Source organism: Lytechinus pictus, unplaced genomic scaffold (assembly GCF_037042905.1).
Source record: "Lytechinus pictus isolate F3 Inbred unplaced genomic scaffold, Lp3.0 scaffold_19, whole genome shotgun sequence".
NCBI lineage: Eukaryota > Metazoa > Echinodermata > Echinoidea > Temnopleuroida > Toxopneustidae > Lytechinus > Lytechinus pictus.
Window position 1 is genome coordinate 14165859 of NW_026974140.1, and position 18532 is coordinate 14184390.

Genomic DNA, 18532 nt, shown 5'->3' on the forward strand with positions numbered 1-18532 from the left:
TTATGATGGCGAGACTCCAAGAGGGTTTTATTCCAGACTGCTCACTGAACGGTGTTGTCATTATTACATAGAGATACCTTAGTAACCATACTCGTAGCCTTAGATCATCACACCAGCAGCTTCAGAAGACTCCCAAAACACGTGTAGCCTATGGTGCGCGAGCTTTTTCTTTCGCTGCACCTTCTCCTTGGAATAATTTGCCAGTGAATTTAAGAATTATATTATCACTGGTGACTTTCAAATCTAATGTGAAGTCTTATCTTTTCTAACAGTATTATTGGCACTTCGACACTCATCCACTCTAGAATTCTTTTTCTTGTGCACCTCAGAATAGAATATTTTTAGATAGATGGCGCCTTATTCATAAATGCCTATTATCATTATTATATTCTCACCGGGGCTTGTGTTAAACTAACCCCGAAGTTTTGCAGTATTAATCCATTCCTGAAGAGTTTGGACACACTAATGGAATGAATGCAAAACTTCTATGAGAAGAAAGATAGATCTTTCCTGAATATTTACCTTATCATGTTTATATTCAAACACAATAGTAACCTGTTATCAAAAAATGCATAAGGGGTGAGAATGGTAAGAGAAAGAAGACACTGCAATAGGCACCATAAGCACCGTCAAATTCACATCTAATTCCACCTTTACCCCATTATGTTACCGAAATTGTGCATGGTCTTGCAATGTTTAAGTATGCATTCATATAAAGTGCCGAGGCGCGATCGGGATTTGAAAAAAATAATCGACGAATATTTCATGTATGCAGAAGTATTTAGTCATCAATAGATACAAACTTAAAGAAGTCCACCATAGAAAAAGGTTTATTTGAATAAATAGAGAAAAATAAACGCTGAAAATTTCATCAAAATGTCGGATGTAAAAAAAGAAAGCTATGACATTTTAAAGTTTCGCTTATTTTTCACAGAACAGTGATATGCACAACTCAGTGGCATGCAAATGAGACAGTCGATGATGCCCTCACTCACTTTTTTTTTTAATGTTTGAATTATATAATATTTCCTATTTACAGATATGAAATTAAGGATCAACCTGACTGAACCATAGCGTATTAAAACAATGCTAGTTCCACATGTTCAGGGAGACATTAACCTTTGTTTCACTTGACAATGGGGAGAAAATTAGAATATTTCATATCTCCTGTAATGAAATACAAAAGAAATAGTGAGTGGATGACGTCATCAGTCTCCCCATTTGCATACCGACAAGGATGTGCAAATAACTAGTTTGATAACATTTTCAGTGTTATACTTTTTGGATTTTTCTCTTTTTATTCAAATCAACTTGTTGGGGTAGACTTGTCCTTTAAGTGATTTCTCGCCTCCTCTGCTTTTCTATATGTTTGCGTATAACTGTTAAGGTATACATGGCATAAACATCGATAATCATGATAATAATAAGAGTATAAAGTTCATTTCATGCTTATTACAAAAACCTCTTTCATCAAATCAATATAATATAGATTGTGTATCATATTGTACTCATTTTCTCTTTCAATTGTTCGCTCGCCTCAAGGTCACAATTGTAATAAAATTTCCAGGCTGATATCATTTTTAAACGACAATATATATATATATATACAACCTAATGTGATTGTAATTAGTTTATACAATCATGAAATCTACTTAGAAACCATCGAATATTTGGAATTTGATAATACATTTCTGGAATAATATTGGAAATATATTCATTATTGGAATATGATTTTTCACAACTAGAAACGAAACGTTTCTCGCTATTTCAGACATGAGAAGAATGCAAAAAGCTTTTCACTTCACAGATTTAAGAACGACTTTGATCGCAAAAATAAGCAAAATTACACCTCATCAAAATCTCTGCTATTTGATGAAGAAAAAGCCGGGGCGTTAATAGCTGCATGCGGAGATTGCTTCAGTATTTCAGAAAAAATAGACCACAAAAATAGGTTTCAGAAAGCATTTCTCCTTTTTTTCTGAAATCGAAGGCCTATTTGTGAAATGGAAGACAAGATGAGAATAGATTTAAATTTAAAAAATGACCGTTTCCGACGAAACAATGATTGCAAGGTTGATAGTGTTTCGATCATCATATTCCAAACAATGCTCTTTGGAAAACATATACATTTAGGGCAATGTCCAAGCATGTAGAAAATGTTGCACTCTATACAGATACTAGTATTTGAAGGCTGCCGTCCTTTGGTAAATTCAGATTCAGATTGAAGGCAATTGACTATCATAACATATAAGCATAAATGAAATACTGATTTAGCCCGAGAGCACTTTCATGAAATCATAAACCATATTGTACGTCCGACACAGCTACTCAATCGCATGAACTATTCTGATATAATATAGTAATCTTTTTTTTTTACACAGGGTAGCTACTGCAGCTCTTATGTACAGGGGAGCGTTTCATAAAACGACATGTGAGGTGTTTCGTCTGACAAAATCTATTTAATCTGACAGTTACCTAGGTAACAGTTTCCCAGTCAATCAAAATCAAAACTGTCAGATCTGACAACCTTTTTGAATTAATGGTGAAACGCTTCCCTGTTTTCCAAACGAACACTGCTTAACATAACTCCGATCATAATAATTTCAAAGGATTTTAACCATGTCAGGATGTCGGACTTACCTAATGGAATTGCCCCATCAATACCTTCAATATATATTTAAGTAAGACATTCATCTACAGGTATAGAATTAAGGCAGAGAATTGAGAATTGGGGAAAGTACGACTAACATATCAAAAATTTGGTAAGTGAATATAAATTTAGTTGATAATATACATTTTTACATAACATCGATAATTCGCTCCTAGATGATCATGGAGATTTAGTCACTGTCGACGGTCGGGCGATCGGTGTTAGATTATTTCTATTTAGTAAAGGTCTATATTATCGTTAATGATATACTGTATATCAAACCCATACATGATCCAAATGAATGAACCTGAAATTAACTGTTAACTACAGATTCATTGAAAATGCGTATACAAATAGCATACTGTTCCAGGAGGTGTTTCATAAAGCTGTTCGTAACTTACGAGCGACTTTACGAACGACTGGTATCCTTTCTTGTGGTTAATGATGTACACCAAGTTTTCGTTGATGTTGGTTTAGCGCCTAAGAATGGATCACCAGTCCCAACGCGCTCGTAACTTGTGAATAGCTTTATGAAACACCTAAGCGCATAACGTATGTTGATTAAAAAATCACTTTTGTACTCAAATCCAACACATCGTCTGAATCTAACTTTCGATCTCATGTTTCGTCTTAAACAGCAGTCAAGATCAAAGTAAAGCAAATTAATTCGTAAATTGGTGGCATATTTTAGTCAGAACATTTAAGTATAGAACTTCACTTTGAAAATGTAGAAAATATGCGTGTATACCATGCTTTGCAGAGTGTGAATAAATGGAAATTTGTTTATTTTCCCTTTGAAATGAAATTGAGTGTTAAATGTACATAATTATTGCTCCTGTTTTCGATTAAAATAAAACTGAATTTTGTTCCCTGCATTCAGCGAATTATAACTAAAGTAGTCCTTCCTGTCAGCATATGTGTCTTTTGTTTATAATTTTTAGGGGGAGAGGGAAAGGGGAACCATTAAGGAGAGAACAAATGACTGAAAAGTTTTTAACCAAGTGTGGAAAAAAACAAGAAAAATTGTTTACCGCTCATCGGAGATGCGGAAAGATATTAAAATATCCGTCGTTTTGGGGATATACAAGAGTTAAAGTATTGTAAAAACTCATATGGATTCCGTTAAAGAGAAATCGAAACAGTAGTATTATAACCATTGAATAATATAACACATTTTCTCCAAAAAAATCATTTTTAAATGTTGTTTGTACGAGTAATGCAATAATAATTTTTAACATTTGATCACAAGAATAAGAGTGTATTGGCAAATTATTGGTGACTGAAAATTGAATTTTCAGTTAAGGTACTTCGAGAGTCGAGACACAACGGATATTGTAAAATAATTTGATATAAATTATGTTAACAACATGCAGTCAATTCCAGAAGAGGATAGGAAAAGAAGGATAGGTAGAAAATATGAAAGGCGAGACAGAATTAAAATCTCACATCCTTTCCATTAGCTCTAATTCTGCTAGTTGTGTTTTGGTCTCTTTATAAATATTCATAAGCTCTAACACATCCTCTTCCAGTTGTCTGTAAGTCTCTAACAAACCAATGAGCTGTCCTTCTTCATAACCAGGCACACTTGAGTTAGGATCGGTCATGACTCTATCTAGGAAGGGATAGTCGTCTTTGAACCTTTGCATATCCAGTGTTCTTTCTGACAAGAGTTCACTCAAGGACTCTACCTGACGCTGCAGACCTTCTCTCTCGGATAGTTCTTCCCCGGATGAGTCAAACGGGAGATCAAGCTTCAGTTCCTCATGTGGATAGTCCGTTGCTGTTCCTGGTTGTGCGAACTGATCTCCTGTGAAATCAGCTGTGACAGTCTCGTTCATGCTAAATCCTTCAGCCGGACTGTCGGCTGAATCTTCAGCATTTTCGGATCGACGATCAGCATCAAATATCTGTTCATTGGGTTCTTGACGGTGATTGTCAGCTTGTACAGAATAAGAGAATTGTTCTCCGGCACTGTCAGAGACGCTTTCAGAGATAACCATGTCGTAACTATTGTTTGTTGACTGCACAACAAATTCCGAATGACGTTCGAATGAAAACGACTGTTCCTGTAGTTTGACCATCTTACCGTCTGGTCCTGCAACCCCTTTGCTAATTTCATATGAGTAAAGGCTCTTCTGCGTTTCCATATGCTCTTCGGCCCGAAACACTTCGATGGAAGCAGTCACCGAGAGAGCAGCAGGTGGAGAATTACTTGGTAGACCAATCAAGGCGAACATACGCTCTCCAGAGGCGAACGACGTATCATCATCGTAATCAAATTCACCATCTTCTGATGACCCGGAGTATCCTCGGTAGTCAGAATGCGACAACATACTGTCCTCACTTTGACTAAATGGTTCGGTATGTCCGTTAGTTTTCGCATAACCTTCCGATACCGCGTTTGGTTCTAAATGACCCGGATCACGCGTAGCATAATTTTCCGATGATTCATGTGACTCTGTATGTGGGTCACTCTCCTGTAAGTCTTGATTGAAGACTGGTCGGGTCAATAAAGGTTGCAGCTGCTCAGGAACGGTCATATCTTTGGTTATAGCTGGTTCTGTGATAGGTTTAAAGTTCACTGTACCTTGTTTGCCATTTTCCAATAGATCTGCAATGCATGCAGGAGCTGTCTTGTCCTGGTAATTCAGATTCTTTGTTACCATAGGCTCAACAGCGGGTACGAGTCTAGGAGGCAAATAATCCATGTCTTCATCACCATTCTGAAGATCTTCAGTCGTTTGTGAAGGATGGTTATCATTTTGCGGTGATGACGATGGAAATAAAATCTGCCTCTGTTTTTCAATTTCCAATAATTCAGAGGAAGAGTCATAGTCGCTAAATACATGGTGTCCATTTTGCGACGGATGTTGGATTTTCTGATTGTCTTTAGGCACATGAGATGTTGGATAACGTGGAGTTGGTTCTGAAGACGATCCTCCACCGGAAATTGGTCTAAACCTTATTTCATCGTCATAATCATATTCTGCAGTCGGGACCTCACTCGGATACGACCTCGTGGGATCATCCTCGGGTAAGTATTGGTGTTTCTTACCTGAATTCTCAGGCCAGTTCCTCCCGCTGTTTGGTCCGTACCCAGCAGGTATCTCCTGTAAGTAGTCCTCGCTAGAACTTGTTTCCGGTGATTCCGACTGCCTACCCCGCCTTTCGTAATCATTGTCTGACGAGGATTCGTTATTCTGTTCCTCGTTCATCTGTGCCAACATCGCGCTGGTGATAAAGAACATCCGACTTGCTTGAGGTTTTTCCTCCTCCTCCTCCTCAGGCTCCTCCTCTGGCTCCTCTTCCACACCTGTCTGTCTGGGGTAGTATCCATTGTAACCTGGTAGTTCACGTGATTGGTTGGTTGGATAACGTGACATTTCACTAGGGTAAGATGGTTCCTTGAAACCAGACCTCTCCTGGTCTTCATCCTCGTCCTCTTCGACTAGTCCCATTTGATTATCGAGGATGTATGTCCCTGAAAGAACAATGACGAAAAAGCGAGATATTGCATAATGCAATTGAATGTTATGAGCATTATTTTCAAGTTTGGAAGATGCACCCTATATTAATATGAATCTGACAAGGGGGGCTTCCAATAAAAAAAATGGCAAATAAAATATAGTAAATAAAAAAATTGAGAACTTATATTACCATGCTTATATATAAGCATGGAATATTCGTCGCATACATAATAAAGTTATTGACATTTACGGTGGTCCGAACTTCAAAATAGCTAGCTCTGTAACGAATTTTAACGTTCGCTTGTTACGTTTATTATCACGAGGAAATATCAAATTTAAATGAAATACGACTGCATCAATTCTTTATTTGAAAATTATCTTTCTTTCTTTTCACTGTATGATATACATATATAAATAAATTTGATATTTCCTCATAATAATTACGTAAGAATTAATCATTACAATAAAACGTTAAAATTCGTTATAGAGCTAGCTATTCCGAGGTTCGGACCACTGTAAACGTCAATAACTTTATTACGTATGTGACGAACATTCACCAGTTATACAACATAAACATGAAGAATCATCACTTTAACAATGAAAACAAAAAGAAACCAAAAACAACAAAAAAAGAAGCCATAATCAGACATCTTGCGCGTTACTTGGTGAAGTCGTTCGATGAGCTTTGACCTAAAATCAACAAAGTATTTATAATACTATACCTGATGTATCTGAACTCGATACTGAAGAAGAATCGTCATCAGATGGACTGATAGAATCTGGAATCAATCTCTCAGGAAAAGCATCCTCGACTTCAGGATAGCCATCGAAAACTCTCCCGGATGACACAGGCACCGACTCCTCCATCCCACCGCTGGCGTCAGCAATAAGTCCTTCCTCCACTTCCTGCTGTGCTGGATTGACAGCCCGGTCATCTTGTTGGTCTGGTCTTCGGTCTAGAGAAGCAAAGAGTTCATCGAAATTGATTTGACTCTCTTCTTCATCTTGGATATCTGGAAAGATCGGTTCATCAATTTCCTCTTCATCATCATCGTTGAGGTTTTCTTTGGAGGAGATAAGGGCGAAGATTGTTGCCTTCTTCTCCGGTGTCAGCTCTTTACCGACCAGACTACTGATCAATGCAAAAGATCGACTGCCTGTGGTATCATCAAGAATGGCATTGTAAAAGAGACTGTCGTTGCTGTCGTACATGCCGTAGGAGTAGAGGAATGGTTTCTGAAGAAGATACTGAATGGCTTCCTTTACCATCTTGTCAGTGATGACTCTCTTCCGCGGAGGGCTTGCTTCACTGATGTCAGAATCATCTAAATCCACATCAACCGACAGTTCGCCGTTGAGTGATCTCAAAAGTGATTTTAAGTTTACGTGACCGTTAATCGTCTTTCTCACATCAGTAGGAACCAAATCATCCTCACATGCCGTTTGTCGCGCTTTGCTCAGCTCCTCATCATCTTCAATTTTTGTGCAAAAGAACTTGCTGAATGGATCCAAATCTTTCTGCTCATCTATGGAAACGGGTGCAGCCACTACCCCCTCCTCGCAGATGGGTTCTCCATCGTAATATTCTTTGTGAGAGTCTTCTGGGTCGAGCAAGAGTTCGGGTTTGACATCAGCTAATGAAAATTCTTCCATTGTAGGATCAACAGGATTCTCCTCCCGTTCCTCAGTATAATCATCACCAACAATGGAAGACATAAGAGAGTTAATGTTTGTTTTCGGAACTGATACTTGAGCGGTTACTACTACCGAATCTTCATTCATATGAGGCTGTGCAATATCTCCATCCATAACGGGATCTTTCTCCAAAGAATCAAAATTTGACTCATCACCACCGACTATCGCTGGTGAATCTTGGTGTCCCGTTTGTCTAAATTCATCCCTTGGTTCCTGTGGATATGAACAGAAGAGGTCTATGCTTGAACATTCCACTGGTCTTGCAGCTGCCGATGGGATAAGCTCCTCATCAACCCTTTGATGGTTTTCATCAACCACAGTACCTTCACTGTGATCATCAATACTATCCCTGGCAATGGTATTCATTATGTCTACCACACCATGCTTCGGATCAACGTCCACATCACTTCCGTCACTAACGTTCGTTGATTGTACATTTTCTCCCGTAAGTTTCGTCAACAAATCTCTAATCTCAGAAGGATCCCCATTCGAAGCCTTCACAGTTACAACCATTTGGACATCAGAAAATGTATTATCTTTCGTATCACTCTCTAAGCTCATTTGGAAATCATGGTCCCCATCGTCTCCTACACTTACAGTTACATCTATTTCTTCGGAGATTTGTGTATCTATTGTTTGATTTTGGTTTTCATCACTGTCTGGAATGTAATCACTCGGTAAATAGTCTTCTTTGGCAAAATCACTATCATTAGGCACATTATGGTCGTCTTCGACCGGAAATGAACTTGTGTATTCATTTTCATCACCCCACTGTGGTGACGCAAACTCTTCCCCAATATTCATTTCCTCTACGAGCTCGTCGTCGTCAACACTTTCAATTCTGATCTGTGGGATTTGAACATCGCTAACGCGACGGTCGAACGGTAATTGATTTTCCTCTCCATTTTCATCGTCACTAGTCTGATAGAGTTCAGTGTCATCAGCAGCTTCGCACCATCCACTCTTAATCACCGTTTCGTCAAGAATTTCCTGAACCATTTCACTAGCAAGAGATTCTGCGACAACATTCACAACACTGACGCCATTGGTGTCATAATTTTCCTCGTCTGGTCCCTTACTTTCAAAGTCTTCACCATACCTTAGCACACACTCAACATTTCTGGTGTCAACTGGCTGTACGAGATCATTGTCTTCATGTTGCACGGTAACATCTTCTGGTATTTCATCAATCATTTCATTAGAAATACGATCAGAAACTACATTCAATATTTCCGCCTGTTCATCCCTCACCGGTTTCAATGTGATGTTATCTTTCTCATTGTCAATGACCATGTCATTTGCAATAGCACCAGCAACGACATTTAAAATATCATTTTTTTCATCCTTCGACAAGTTAGGTTCTGTTCTCTCGCTTCTTCTCTCGGTATCGTTTATCATGTCGTTTGCAATAACATCAGCAAGCACATTTACAACATCAGTTCGTTCATTGCTATCAAATTCATGCTCCGCCACTGCAATGTTTCTCTCGGCATCATTGACCATGTCATTTGCAATAGCATCAGCAACTACATACGCAATTTCTTGTTGATTTTCATTGCTCGAATCATGCTTTCCTTCAGAATAAATATCACCCATTATTTCCTTCACCATTTCATCTGAGATGAGATCAGCAACCACATTTAAAACCTTAGTCCTTTCATCCTTGTCCAACTCGTTCTCTCTTGCCGTAATGTCGCCTCCTGCATCCTTCACCGTATCAGCATCGCTTGAAGTTGTGGTGTCATCAGACCCGTCTTCCACGACGTCGTCATCGATAGCGTTCTTAACCACTGGAGCATTCGGTACGTCGTTCGATTCAACAACAATATATTCCACAGAGGTTTGAACAGTGGTGATGTCTTTGTCAACAGATTCCACAGCTTCCGGTTGATCAAGAGTCTCCTGGCTATCATCCTTGCTCTCTGGAACCGCTGGAGATGTAGGAGTCAGCTCTTCCGGTTTTGTTACGCTCAGATTCACTTCCTCACTTACTGGTCCCTGAGGGGGAGATTCAGTTTTATCAATTATGTCTTCCTCATAATCCAGAGATGGTTTATCCTGGTCTTGCATATCTAATTTAGCATAGGCATCTTCTAAGGCTTCGTCTAACCCCAAATCAGAATTACTATCACCCCCACTACTGGCTGACGCATCCTCCGGAAGATTCATATCCTCAATCGCATGGTCAGCATATTCTGGTTTTGTAGCCTCGCCGTTCAACATCTCACTCCCATCACCGTCTAAAATGAAAAAGGCATCGTCTATCGCTTGGTCCACAATTTCACGAGCTTGGTCCTGATACTTCTCATCTTCCTCGTCCTCCATGTTTGTATCACGTGACCTATCACCTGATCCACTATTCAATCTATCGCTGCTCGGATTTTCATCTTGATGTTCAACGGTATCCATGGCATCGGCGAAGTCGTCTACGCTGCTCTGAGTACTCTCGCCGTCGCTCTCAATAAAAGATCGTTTCCCTCTCTCCGCTTGGTATGTCGTCTCTGGTCTAGGTTGTGACGATGTGGAGTTTTCGGTCGTCGGACTGACTTCACTGTCACCTGGACCTTCACTTGAGTTCGTTTGATGTCGGTCAACCTGCTTTGCTGGCGACCCCTCTGGATTGTCGATGTCTGTGCCGAGTTCGTCCTCGTCCGACCCCTCTCTGTAAGAACGATAAATAGAGAAGAATAATTATTAGTACAAACATGAATAAGGTTGTATATAGATAGTACGAATACAACAGTCTTCCGAGAAAGCAAAATATTGAATACTAGATAATCATGATAATCACGGCAAACAACAAGTAACCATGTATCATGATCATTGTAACACGAAACCCTAGGGACCTTTTCATGAAAGTTGTCAGCACTGACAAGTTGTCTTTTTCCGACAGTTTCCATAGTAACAGTCAGAGGCAAGTGCCTCTCAGCCAATCAAAAGCAAGGATTTCACTCAAATTGTCAGCACTGGCAATTTAGTCAGTGCTGACAACTTACATGTCTGAAGAAACACCCATCAGATCACAATTACCTTAAAATCCCAGTTTTAACGGCAGTCCAAAATGTATCAAGCTCACCATGTGGAAAGCAATCAATCTCAATAGATTCGATGAAATAGAATTAAAACACAGTCTTCTACATCAACGTAAATTTTTCAACTTGAACTCCACAGAAAAACTTCAACTAAAATAATTTTACGAGATTCACATCACACACTTAAACTTGATTAGATATGATAAACACTTGGTCGTATCACTGATACTAAAGTACAACTCCGTGTTCATATGAATATTGAATGATAATCATCAGTAGGTCTGATTCACAGGGCAGTATATATTCTATTTCTGTATAAAGCACACGCATTGTTTGCATCATCCATGGACTTTGAACGAAACGTGCTTGTCATAAAAACAACAGAGGTATAGATGACACACATTATGTACACACCATCTTCAACCAACAGAATGATGAATAGTTAAATTGCTACATGAGTGTGCCGATACCATATGTTATGAGCTGTGATAAAAAATTGCTATATGTTCAACGTGTGATTTTTTTTTAAGTTTCATAAATAATTATGAGCACCTGTAAGGCTGCAACGACATTTTAAACAGCATTAATCACTTATTAGTAGCCTACGTGGATTCTCCCAGTATTGTTTAACAAAATATTATTTTGTTCCCGGGATTTTGTTATCCAAGAAAGTATTTAATACATGGCCAATAAATAACTATGACCCCGGTCAATGGAACACAATATCAAGATTAGACCCCAAGGAGTTTTTTTTTTCAATATAACAAGTCTCTCCTTTTTTCGATGACCACTTTTGCAGAACACAATTTATCCAAGGTCGGAAAAAGCAGAAAAAAAATCATCATCATCAATTATCATGTAATAAACCACGAGAAAACGTTCCTTTCCACCGTCCAAGAAAATATACCAGTTCTTTAAACTTGCAACGAAAAGGGTTATTTTCCTGGATTATGATCGAGAAAGCTTATATAAATTACATCAATTAAATCATATCGGTAATCTAAGGAGTAAATTACTTCTTAAGAACAGCACAGAAAAAAGGCAACACCAAAATTTCGTCTACTTCTACATGAGTTCAGCATCTTCTTCAGTGCTAAAACAGACACGATCTCTATTGATTCAGGACAAAAGTTGGAGATCGAATAAGAGATTTTTTTTGGATGACAACATCCATGTCCACCTTTGTATGGATAAGTAAAGAATCTAATTGATACCTAAACCCATTTTGAAAATTGCGCCTTAGACGACCTATCTGTTCTATTAGCAACAAGACAAAATGATCAAGTATATTTATTCATACTTCATAATCATATGCACGTATATGTGAAAGGTTGTGAAAATACTATTTACTGCCCAATTATAGTTAAGCTTTGCAGTTTTGTTCAAATCAAATATTGGTCGTTTGACAATGATTCCACGGATTACAGACCCTTTGTGGTTCAGTGGATATGAAAAAAGGAAACCCTGAAAATCATATTAAATGCAAATATTTATTGGCCTTCGTGGGACACATTTCAGAATTTTCCATTTAAAAGTATTGATGTGTGATGATAAAACGTTGTATAATCTATTTGCAAAATTAGATGAGGCGAATCACCAGGCAAACACAAGAGATGTTATTACGTTTGGAATTACTCATGCTTCAGATGAAACGGCTATCTCAAACAAGTTTAATAACAAAAAAAAAATGTGTATTATACTTTCAAAACAACCACACACGAAAACACATATTTTTGAGTGATTGCTCCAGCCTTATTCTGAGATGGACTATCCACGATCAAACGTCATTTCATTCTACGACAGGCATGTTCGTCTACATCAAACCTAAACCTACATCGCAAAATGTTACATCAGGGGCTCTTCAAATTCGTGGTGGACAGGGAACGAAATTATGCAGAATGATAATCAACCACTGACGGGTCAGGGGCGTGGAGATGATGGGGGGGGGGTTGGCGTGCAGGGTATACAACAAAGAAGTGAGTCCCACCCAATTTCAACCATGACCTATATGTATATCTATGAAAATAACTTCACCCTGTAACCTTATTCGTCAACACAATACCATAATTTACACATCTAATCATTTTAAGGGGAGGCACAAATAAATTTACGAAAGCGGGGGTAACAGATATGTTTAAACTCGAAAAAGTTGTGGTGCATTCCTTTTCCGACATGTCATCTTGATCAGATTTCACGATAATTTGTCATTGGGGTCGAGATCGCTAAGTGCAAACGGGGTATAAATGTAAACACGTCAAAACAAAAACTACATCAGTCCGTTATGGGTAACTAAGTCCCCTTGGTCCTCGATAAATCATAGGATTGTGTTTTATTTGATAGATTATTTTTCGTCGTGAAATTAGACTACAAAATTCTATATGTATACAATATACAAATTTAATTATTTCCATGTTTTTTTCGCTTAAACAATCAAAGGAAAAACACCTTGCTGTTATGATTTGAAGAACATGAATTAATAGAATCAGACGAACAACAATACCAGAAAAATAATTCACATAAGTTTAAGACGCATACTACATCATGACATTACATCACATCACATAAAATGTATTCGCCCGTAATTTGCTTAGTGTTTTCACTTCACATCGACCATTCTTCTTTCAAATAATGACTTGTCATATTACTAATCCAGACTGACAAATGACATCACAGAATATTGGTGACAGACATATTTATGACCATCATAACATTTCTAATGTATATTTCCCATTGTCTATTGACTCTATATCATATATTCATCGTCAGAGAATAATATTTAAAACTGATGTTGAAATGAAACAGCCCAATACCAGAGAATCATATTTCAGTATTATCTGATTTTACCAGAGGTTCGACATTTTGTTGAGAACGAGAGACCAGACTATAAAATCAAGAATCAAATGTACGTCGTCATGGTTACATAAAGGGACAGGTGTGATTTATTCACGAATTATAGTGAATCATAGTCGAAATTGTTGAGTGAAATGGCAGAATGGCTGATGAGCAATTAAGCAATGTGCATTTACCATAGCATAAAATTGTTGATTTAATTTGATCAGAATAGTAAGGAAAGTATTGAATCTCATTGTAATGTCTAGACTTTATTTCATTAGCATTCTCAGATTCACATCGTCAGTAATGGTTTCTGAAGGCAGTGAATGGTGGTCACAAGATAAGTTGAACACCATTTTTATGAAATCATATACTAAGGGATTTTCCCCTTTGGGAAGGAATTAAGGATCCAATATCTCTCGAATTGGCGGACAAACTTAAGAAAATCAACAATACAGAATTTCAAACACAACCAGAAGGCTTTCATCTCTTCTGCAGCGTCAATGTTTCTGATTCTGAAATGAAAGTGTGCTCATCAATACTCCTAAAAGACCGGAATTCTATAGACTCTTCTCTGCTCGATAAGCATAGAAAGAAAGATTAATTGCCGCTTAAAGAAATCGCGATGAAACGCTAAAACCCAGCTTTTCAAGTCTTTTCTCCACTACGAAGAAAAGGCAACAGTATCAACCAGCCTATGGAGACATATTTAGGTACAAGAAACAACAAGAGAGACGACTAGGTATAGGTATTGATACTTGATCCCATAAAAATCTTACATAATCATCTTTATTATATGTCAAACCCGTCTATGTAAAATCATGACCATCGGGACAAAGTGGGTATCGTCCCCCCCCCCCTCTCGCATCCGAAATTGTAAAGAGCCACAATTTTACAGCAAATTTTCACAGCAATCTAGTGAATCCACCATTAGTATGCACCAAATCATATTTAAATTAGTCTATATATATATAATATGCTGGAAACGCCGACGTGATCATATCGGTCACTTCGCTCACTCTTTTATATCTTACAGTAAATCGACTCATAATGCATTCGGAATAATCTGTGAACTTCCTGTTTTGAACCACCACCTGTCCTCAGTACTATTACGTACCTGTGATCAATATATCCAGTTCCTGATCAATGTTATTATCACAAAACATCCAGAAAATCCAATACAATAATCCTTTATATTTGACACAAATAACGTAGAGTGCGGCATTTGTACGCATCAGAACGTAGTGGGTATATTGTTCAATGGCGTTCAGAACTTACAAAATACCAGTACACCTTTACGGGACCTCGACAAAACGACATACAAAACTATACCAACTATTTGCCTTTCTTGTTTTGTGGTTTGCGAGCGGCAAAACAGATTGCTGGATTTGTGCACGACGGCGGAACGAAAAGAAATCCGTTTAAAAATCTGATTTTGAGTGGTGACGAGTTCCAAAAGTATGGCGGAAATTTGCGGAGAACAAAAAGCACGGCTTGTATTTCAACCATTCAAGCAAATGAACAACGTTTGGGTCGAATCGAGTGGAATGCCAAATCTTTTCGTCAAATATCGGTCTTGTTTCTCTCTCTCTCAACAGTATACTACTCTCAAGTCGTATAGACGGAGTTATTTCCCCAACTTCCAATCCTCTCAGCGGAGCGTCGTCTGACGGTGACCCCTGAGCTCTAGGGGTGATGGACCGTCAACGTTAATGAGCTTCTTGTTTTGACAGCCTTTCCTTTCAGTAATGAGCGACACATGGAAAACAGGGGACAAAGTGTAATATGATAATTAATATGTCACTTAATGGATCACGTGCCACCTATAGGTCGTAATCAGTTTAAGAATGAATGATAGATGGGTTGAAGTTGACGAAAAATAAAGATTAAATGAATGAAGGGTCACTACCATAGCAAATTCAGGGTATTTCCCCAAACCAACAGAAGATAAATGGGCGTGGCACTTAATCCCTGTTAACTCCCTTCGGATCCCTCTGGACTGGTCGAGTCCATTCCTTCTGTATGATATTGTTCTACCATCATAGTTTATTGGTTTATATTTGAAATTCATATAATCTCTGTCTCTACCCTTTCTTAATTGTATATGCAACAAATCGCTTAAATGTTTCCCGAGCTAGTAACAATTCGTAAAATAAGAAAATTCGTTAAAACAATCTTTGAAGAAAAAAAAATGTCAACAAATTTTAAAGCCAATGCAGGTGGGATATACAGTGTGTATCAATAAAAAGTTTACCGTTTAAAAAGTCCTGGAAATGGAAATATATATAACATGGGAGTATTATTCTTCACATATATGTTCTTGGGTTTGGGTCTCATCTATCAGAGGCGTCGATCCTGGGGGGGGGGGCAGGGGCCAATGAAAATATTGGGGGGGGGGGAACATATCGTTTTGCCCCCCCCCCCCAATAATTCCTCATGTGCAAAAATAAAATAAGATTGTAATGTTACACAGAAATCAGCAAGCGAGACTGAAATACACAACTCGTAGCAAAATCCCATACGTTTCATGATTAAATAGGTGAACAGAATGTCCCGTTTTCAGTTCTAAACCTCAAAAGAACTCCCGCTTCGATTTGCAATAATCTTTTGTTGGGTATGTATCTTGTTCTTTATCAAAAACGTCCATTAAACTGTCAATTTTTTTCAGATCGAAATATCAAAATTTTCAGCTTACGTTTCGCGCTCGTATCTATTGTTATTTTAGACACCCATACCAAAAATGTTTAGAATATCTAGCTTTCAGGTCAGAATTAAAAAAAAATTCAGCTCGCTCTCAGCACTCGCATTATCTGTGTAGTGAGATCCTCCTCATGATTTACTACAAACAATCCTAAACAGGTACCTTTATCCTGTTTTCAGTTCAGTATACTAAAAAAATTCAGCTCGCGCTTCGCGCTCGCATTAATTTGTTGGTGAGATATGTGTCTCTTTCTCACGAGTCATATATATGTATGTATATATATATGTATGTATGTATGTATATATATATATATATATATATATGGCTCGTGAGAAAGAGACACATATCTCACCAACAAATTATATATATGTGTATATATATATATATATATATATATATATACATGCCTATGTGTGTGTGTTTGTGTGTGGGTGAGTTTATTTGTTTTGTGTGATCGAGCGCCTTTGGAAAGTTGAGTCATGATTTTGCCCCCCCCCCCAATCTGAAAAATAGATCGACGCCCCTGTCATCTATCAAATGAAAGTAAACATTTTGACAGAATGTTACACTTGAGTGAGCAGTGTCCATTGTTGTAAGGCCGCGCTCGCAGAAGATGCAGAAATCGGTTTGCGCATAAGTGCTCACTTTCATGCTGTATCAAGAGAAAAGGGCGAAACAAACTGACCGTGTGGTACATTTCTCATACATTAATTTGTGCAAGTTGGATCTGAGGACATAACTGAATGTAAACAAAAGTTTATTTAGGACATCTCCAGCATTTTTTCAATAAAATTTTATCATTTAAAGTGGGTTTACATTTCATTTAATACTTTTTCCACACTTTTCCCAAGCTTGACAATAATTGATAGTAGGAAAGTCAAGCCCAACAAGCAGCCCAAGCCATTTAATGTGAACCACTGCGCCGCAGATATCATCACGATGGCCTCAGTGTATGTGTGATGCTTTGTGCAAGGAAACAAGTTAAAAGGTAAAATATATCCCTTCATGATTAATGTCTACTTTTATTCATAACTATTCCAAGTTCTGCGCAAATCATTTTCATGACCTTTTCAAAAGCAAGCGGTGCTCACTCAAGTGGAAAGATTTTTTGACAGTTATATCGTCATTTGCTTAAAAAGATCTGTACCAATTAAATGTTTAAATGTTGAAAAAGCTTCAGGATATTACAAAGATATAATTTTACGGGATTATTTCTAAGGGTATCTTTTTATATACACACTGTATAGGCCTACATATCACCTGATGATCGCGTCCACAAAATTTAGATAATTTAAAAAACATTCGACTATCTGACGACCATGGTTTGACTTGACAGAAACATACAAATCGATAAAATAACTCCTTACTTTTCAGTGGAATTATTATTACTGTATTCATCATCCTTCTCGTCACTGTCATCGACGTCGTGGTAATCACCGTCTTCATTGTCGGCTTCGAGCGCTCGTACACGATTATAAACGACACCAAGAACCAGTCCGGGGAATAAATTGCTCAGTACAAACATGATGGATGCTAGCTGTTCGACGGTCGATTTTTCCTCTTCCTCGGCACCCTCCACTCCCATACTGCAATCTAGACCCTCATCCATCGTCAATGCATTCATTCTTTATCTCCTTTAATTCTTGACACCAATTAGCATCCTAGTCCCAATTAGTGAAGACTTTATAACATCCCGGACCTTAGAGTTCCAGTGTTTGTTAACTGTCTATGCACCAAGCAGCTTAGATGTAATGGTGAAGTTGGTCAGATATTAATGTCATTTGCTCGCTCTCGAAAAGTTCTACTAAAGTTTTGACCAAAGTTAACTTAGTTAAATAAATCTAAATAAACTAAGGAAGGTCGTTCGTGGAGTGTTGTGTTCTAACTGGCAAACACAATGCAATTCGGGGTGATATGACCATTATTGATTTAATATCGTTTAATCGTAGTATAAAGCGCACTACGACGAGGTCTACAATCTTTATATTAAACAGTTAAATGGAATTTAAAATCAGCCGGATTCGTATGAAATTATAAATATACCATAAAATTTCAGAATATTTTCTCTAATTGATAACAAAATGCGGATTATTCATCGTTTGCAACCGTTTCGCTCATAGCAACTAGCTCAGTGGTGTGATTGTTGAAAATATAT

General features: G+C 37.9%; 1 protein-coding gene across 1 annotated transcript; it reads right to left on the bottom strand.

Annotated features, from left to right (window-relative positions):
- LOC129260637 (uncharacterized) lies at nucleotides 1–15284 on the bottom strand. Its single transcript, XM_064114290.1, has 3 exons — nucleotides 14794–15284; nucleotides 6840–10474; nucleotides 1–6131 (listed from the first exon to the last, which is right to left on the bottom strand). The coding sequence occupies exons 2-3, from the start codon at nucleotides 10219–10221 to the stop codon at nucleotides 4093–4095; spliced, it is 5421 nt and encodes a 1806-aa protein (XP_063970360.1). The 5' UTR covers nucleotides 10222–10474; nucleotides 14794–15284; the 3' UTR covers nucleotides 1–4092.
- Between the last annotated feature and the right edge of the window lie 3248 nt (nucleotides 15285–18532).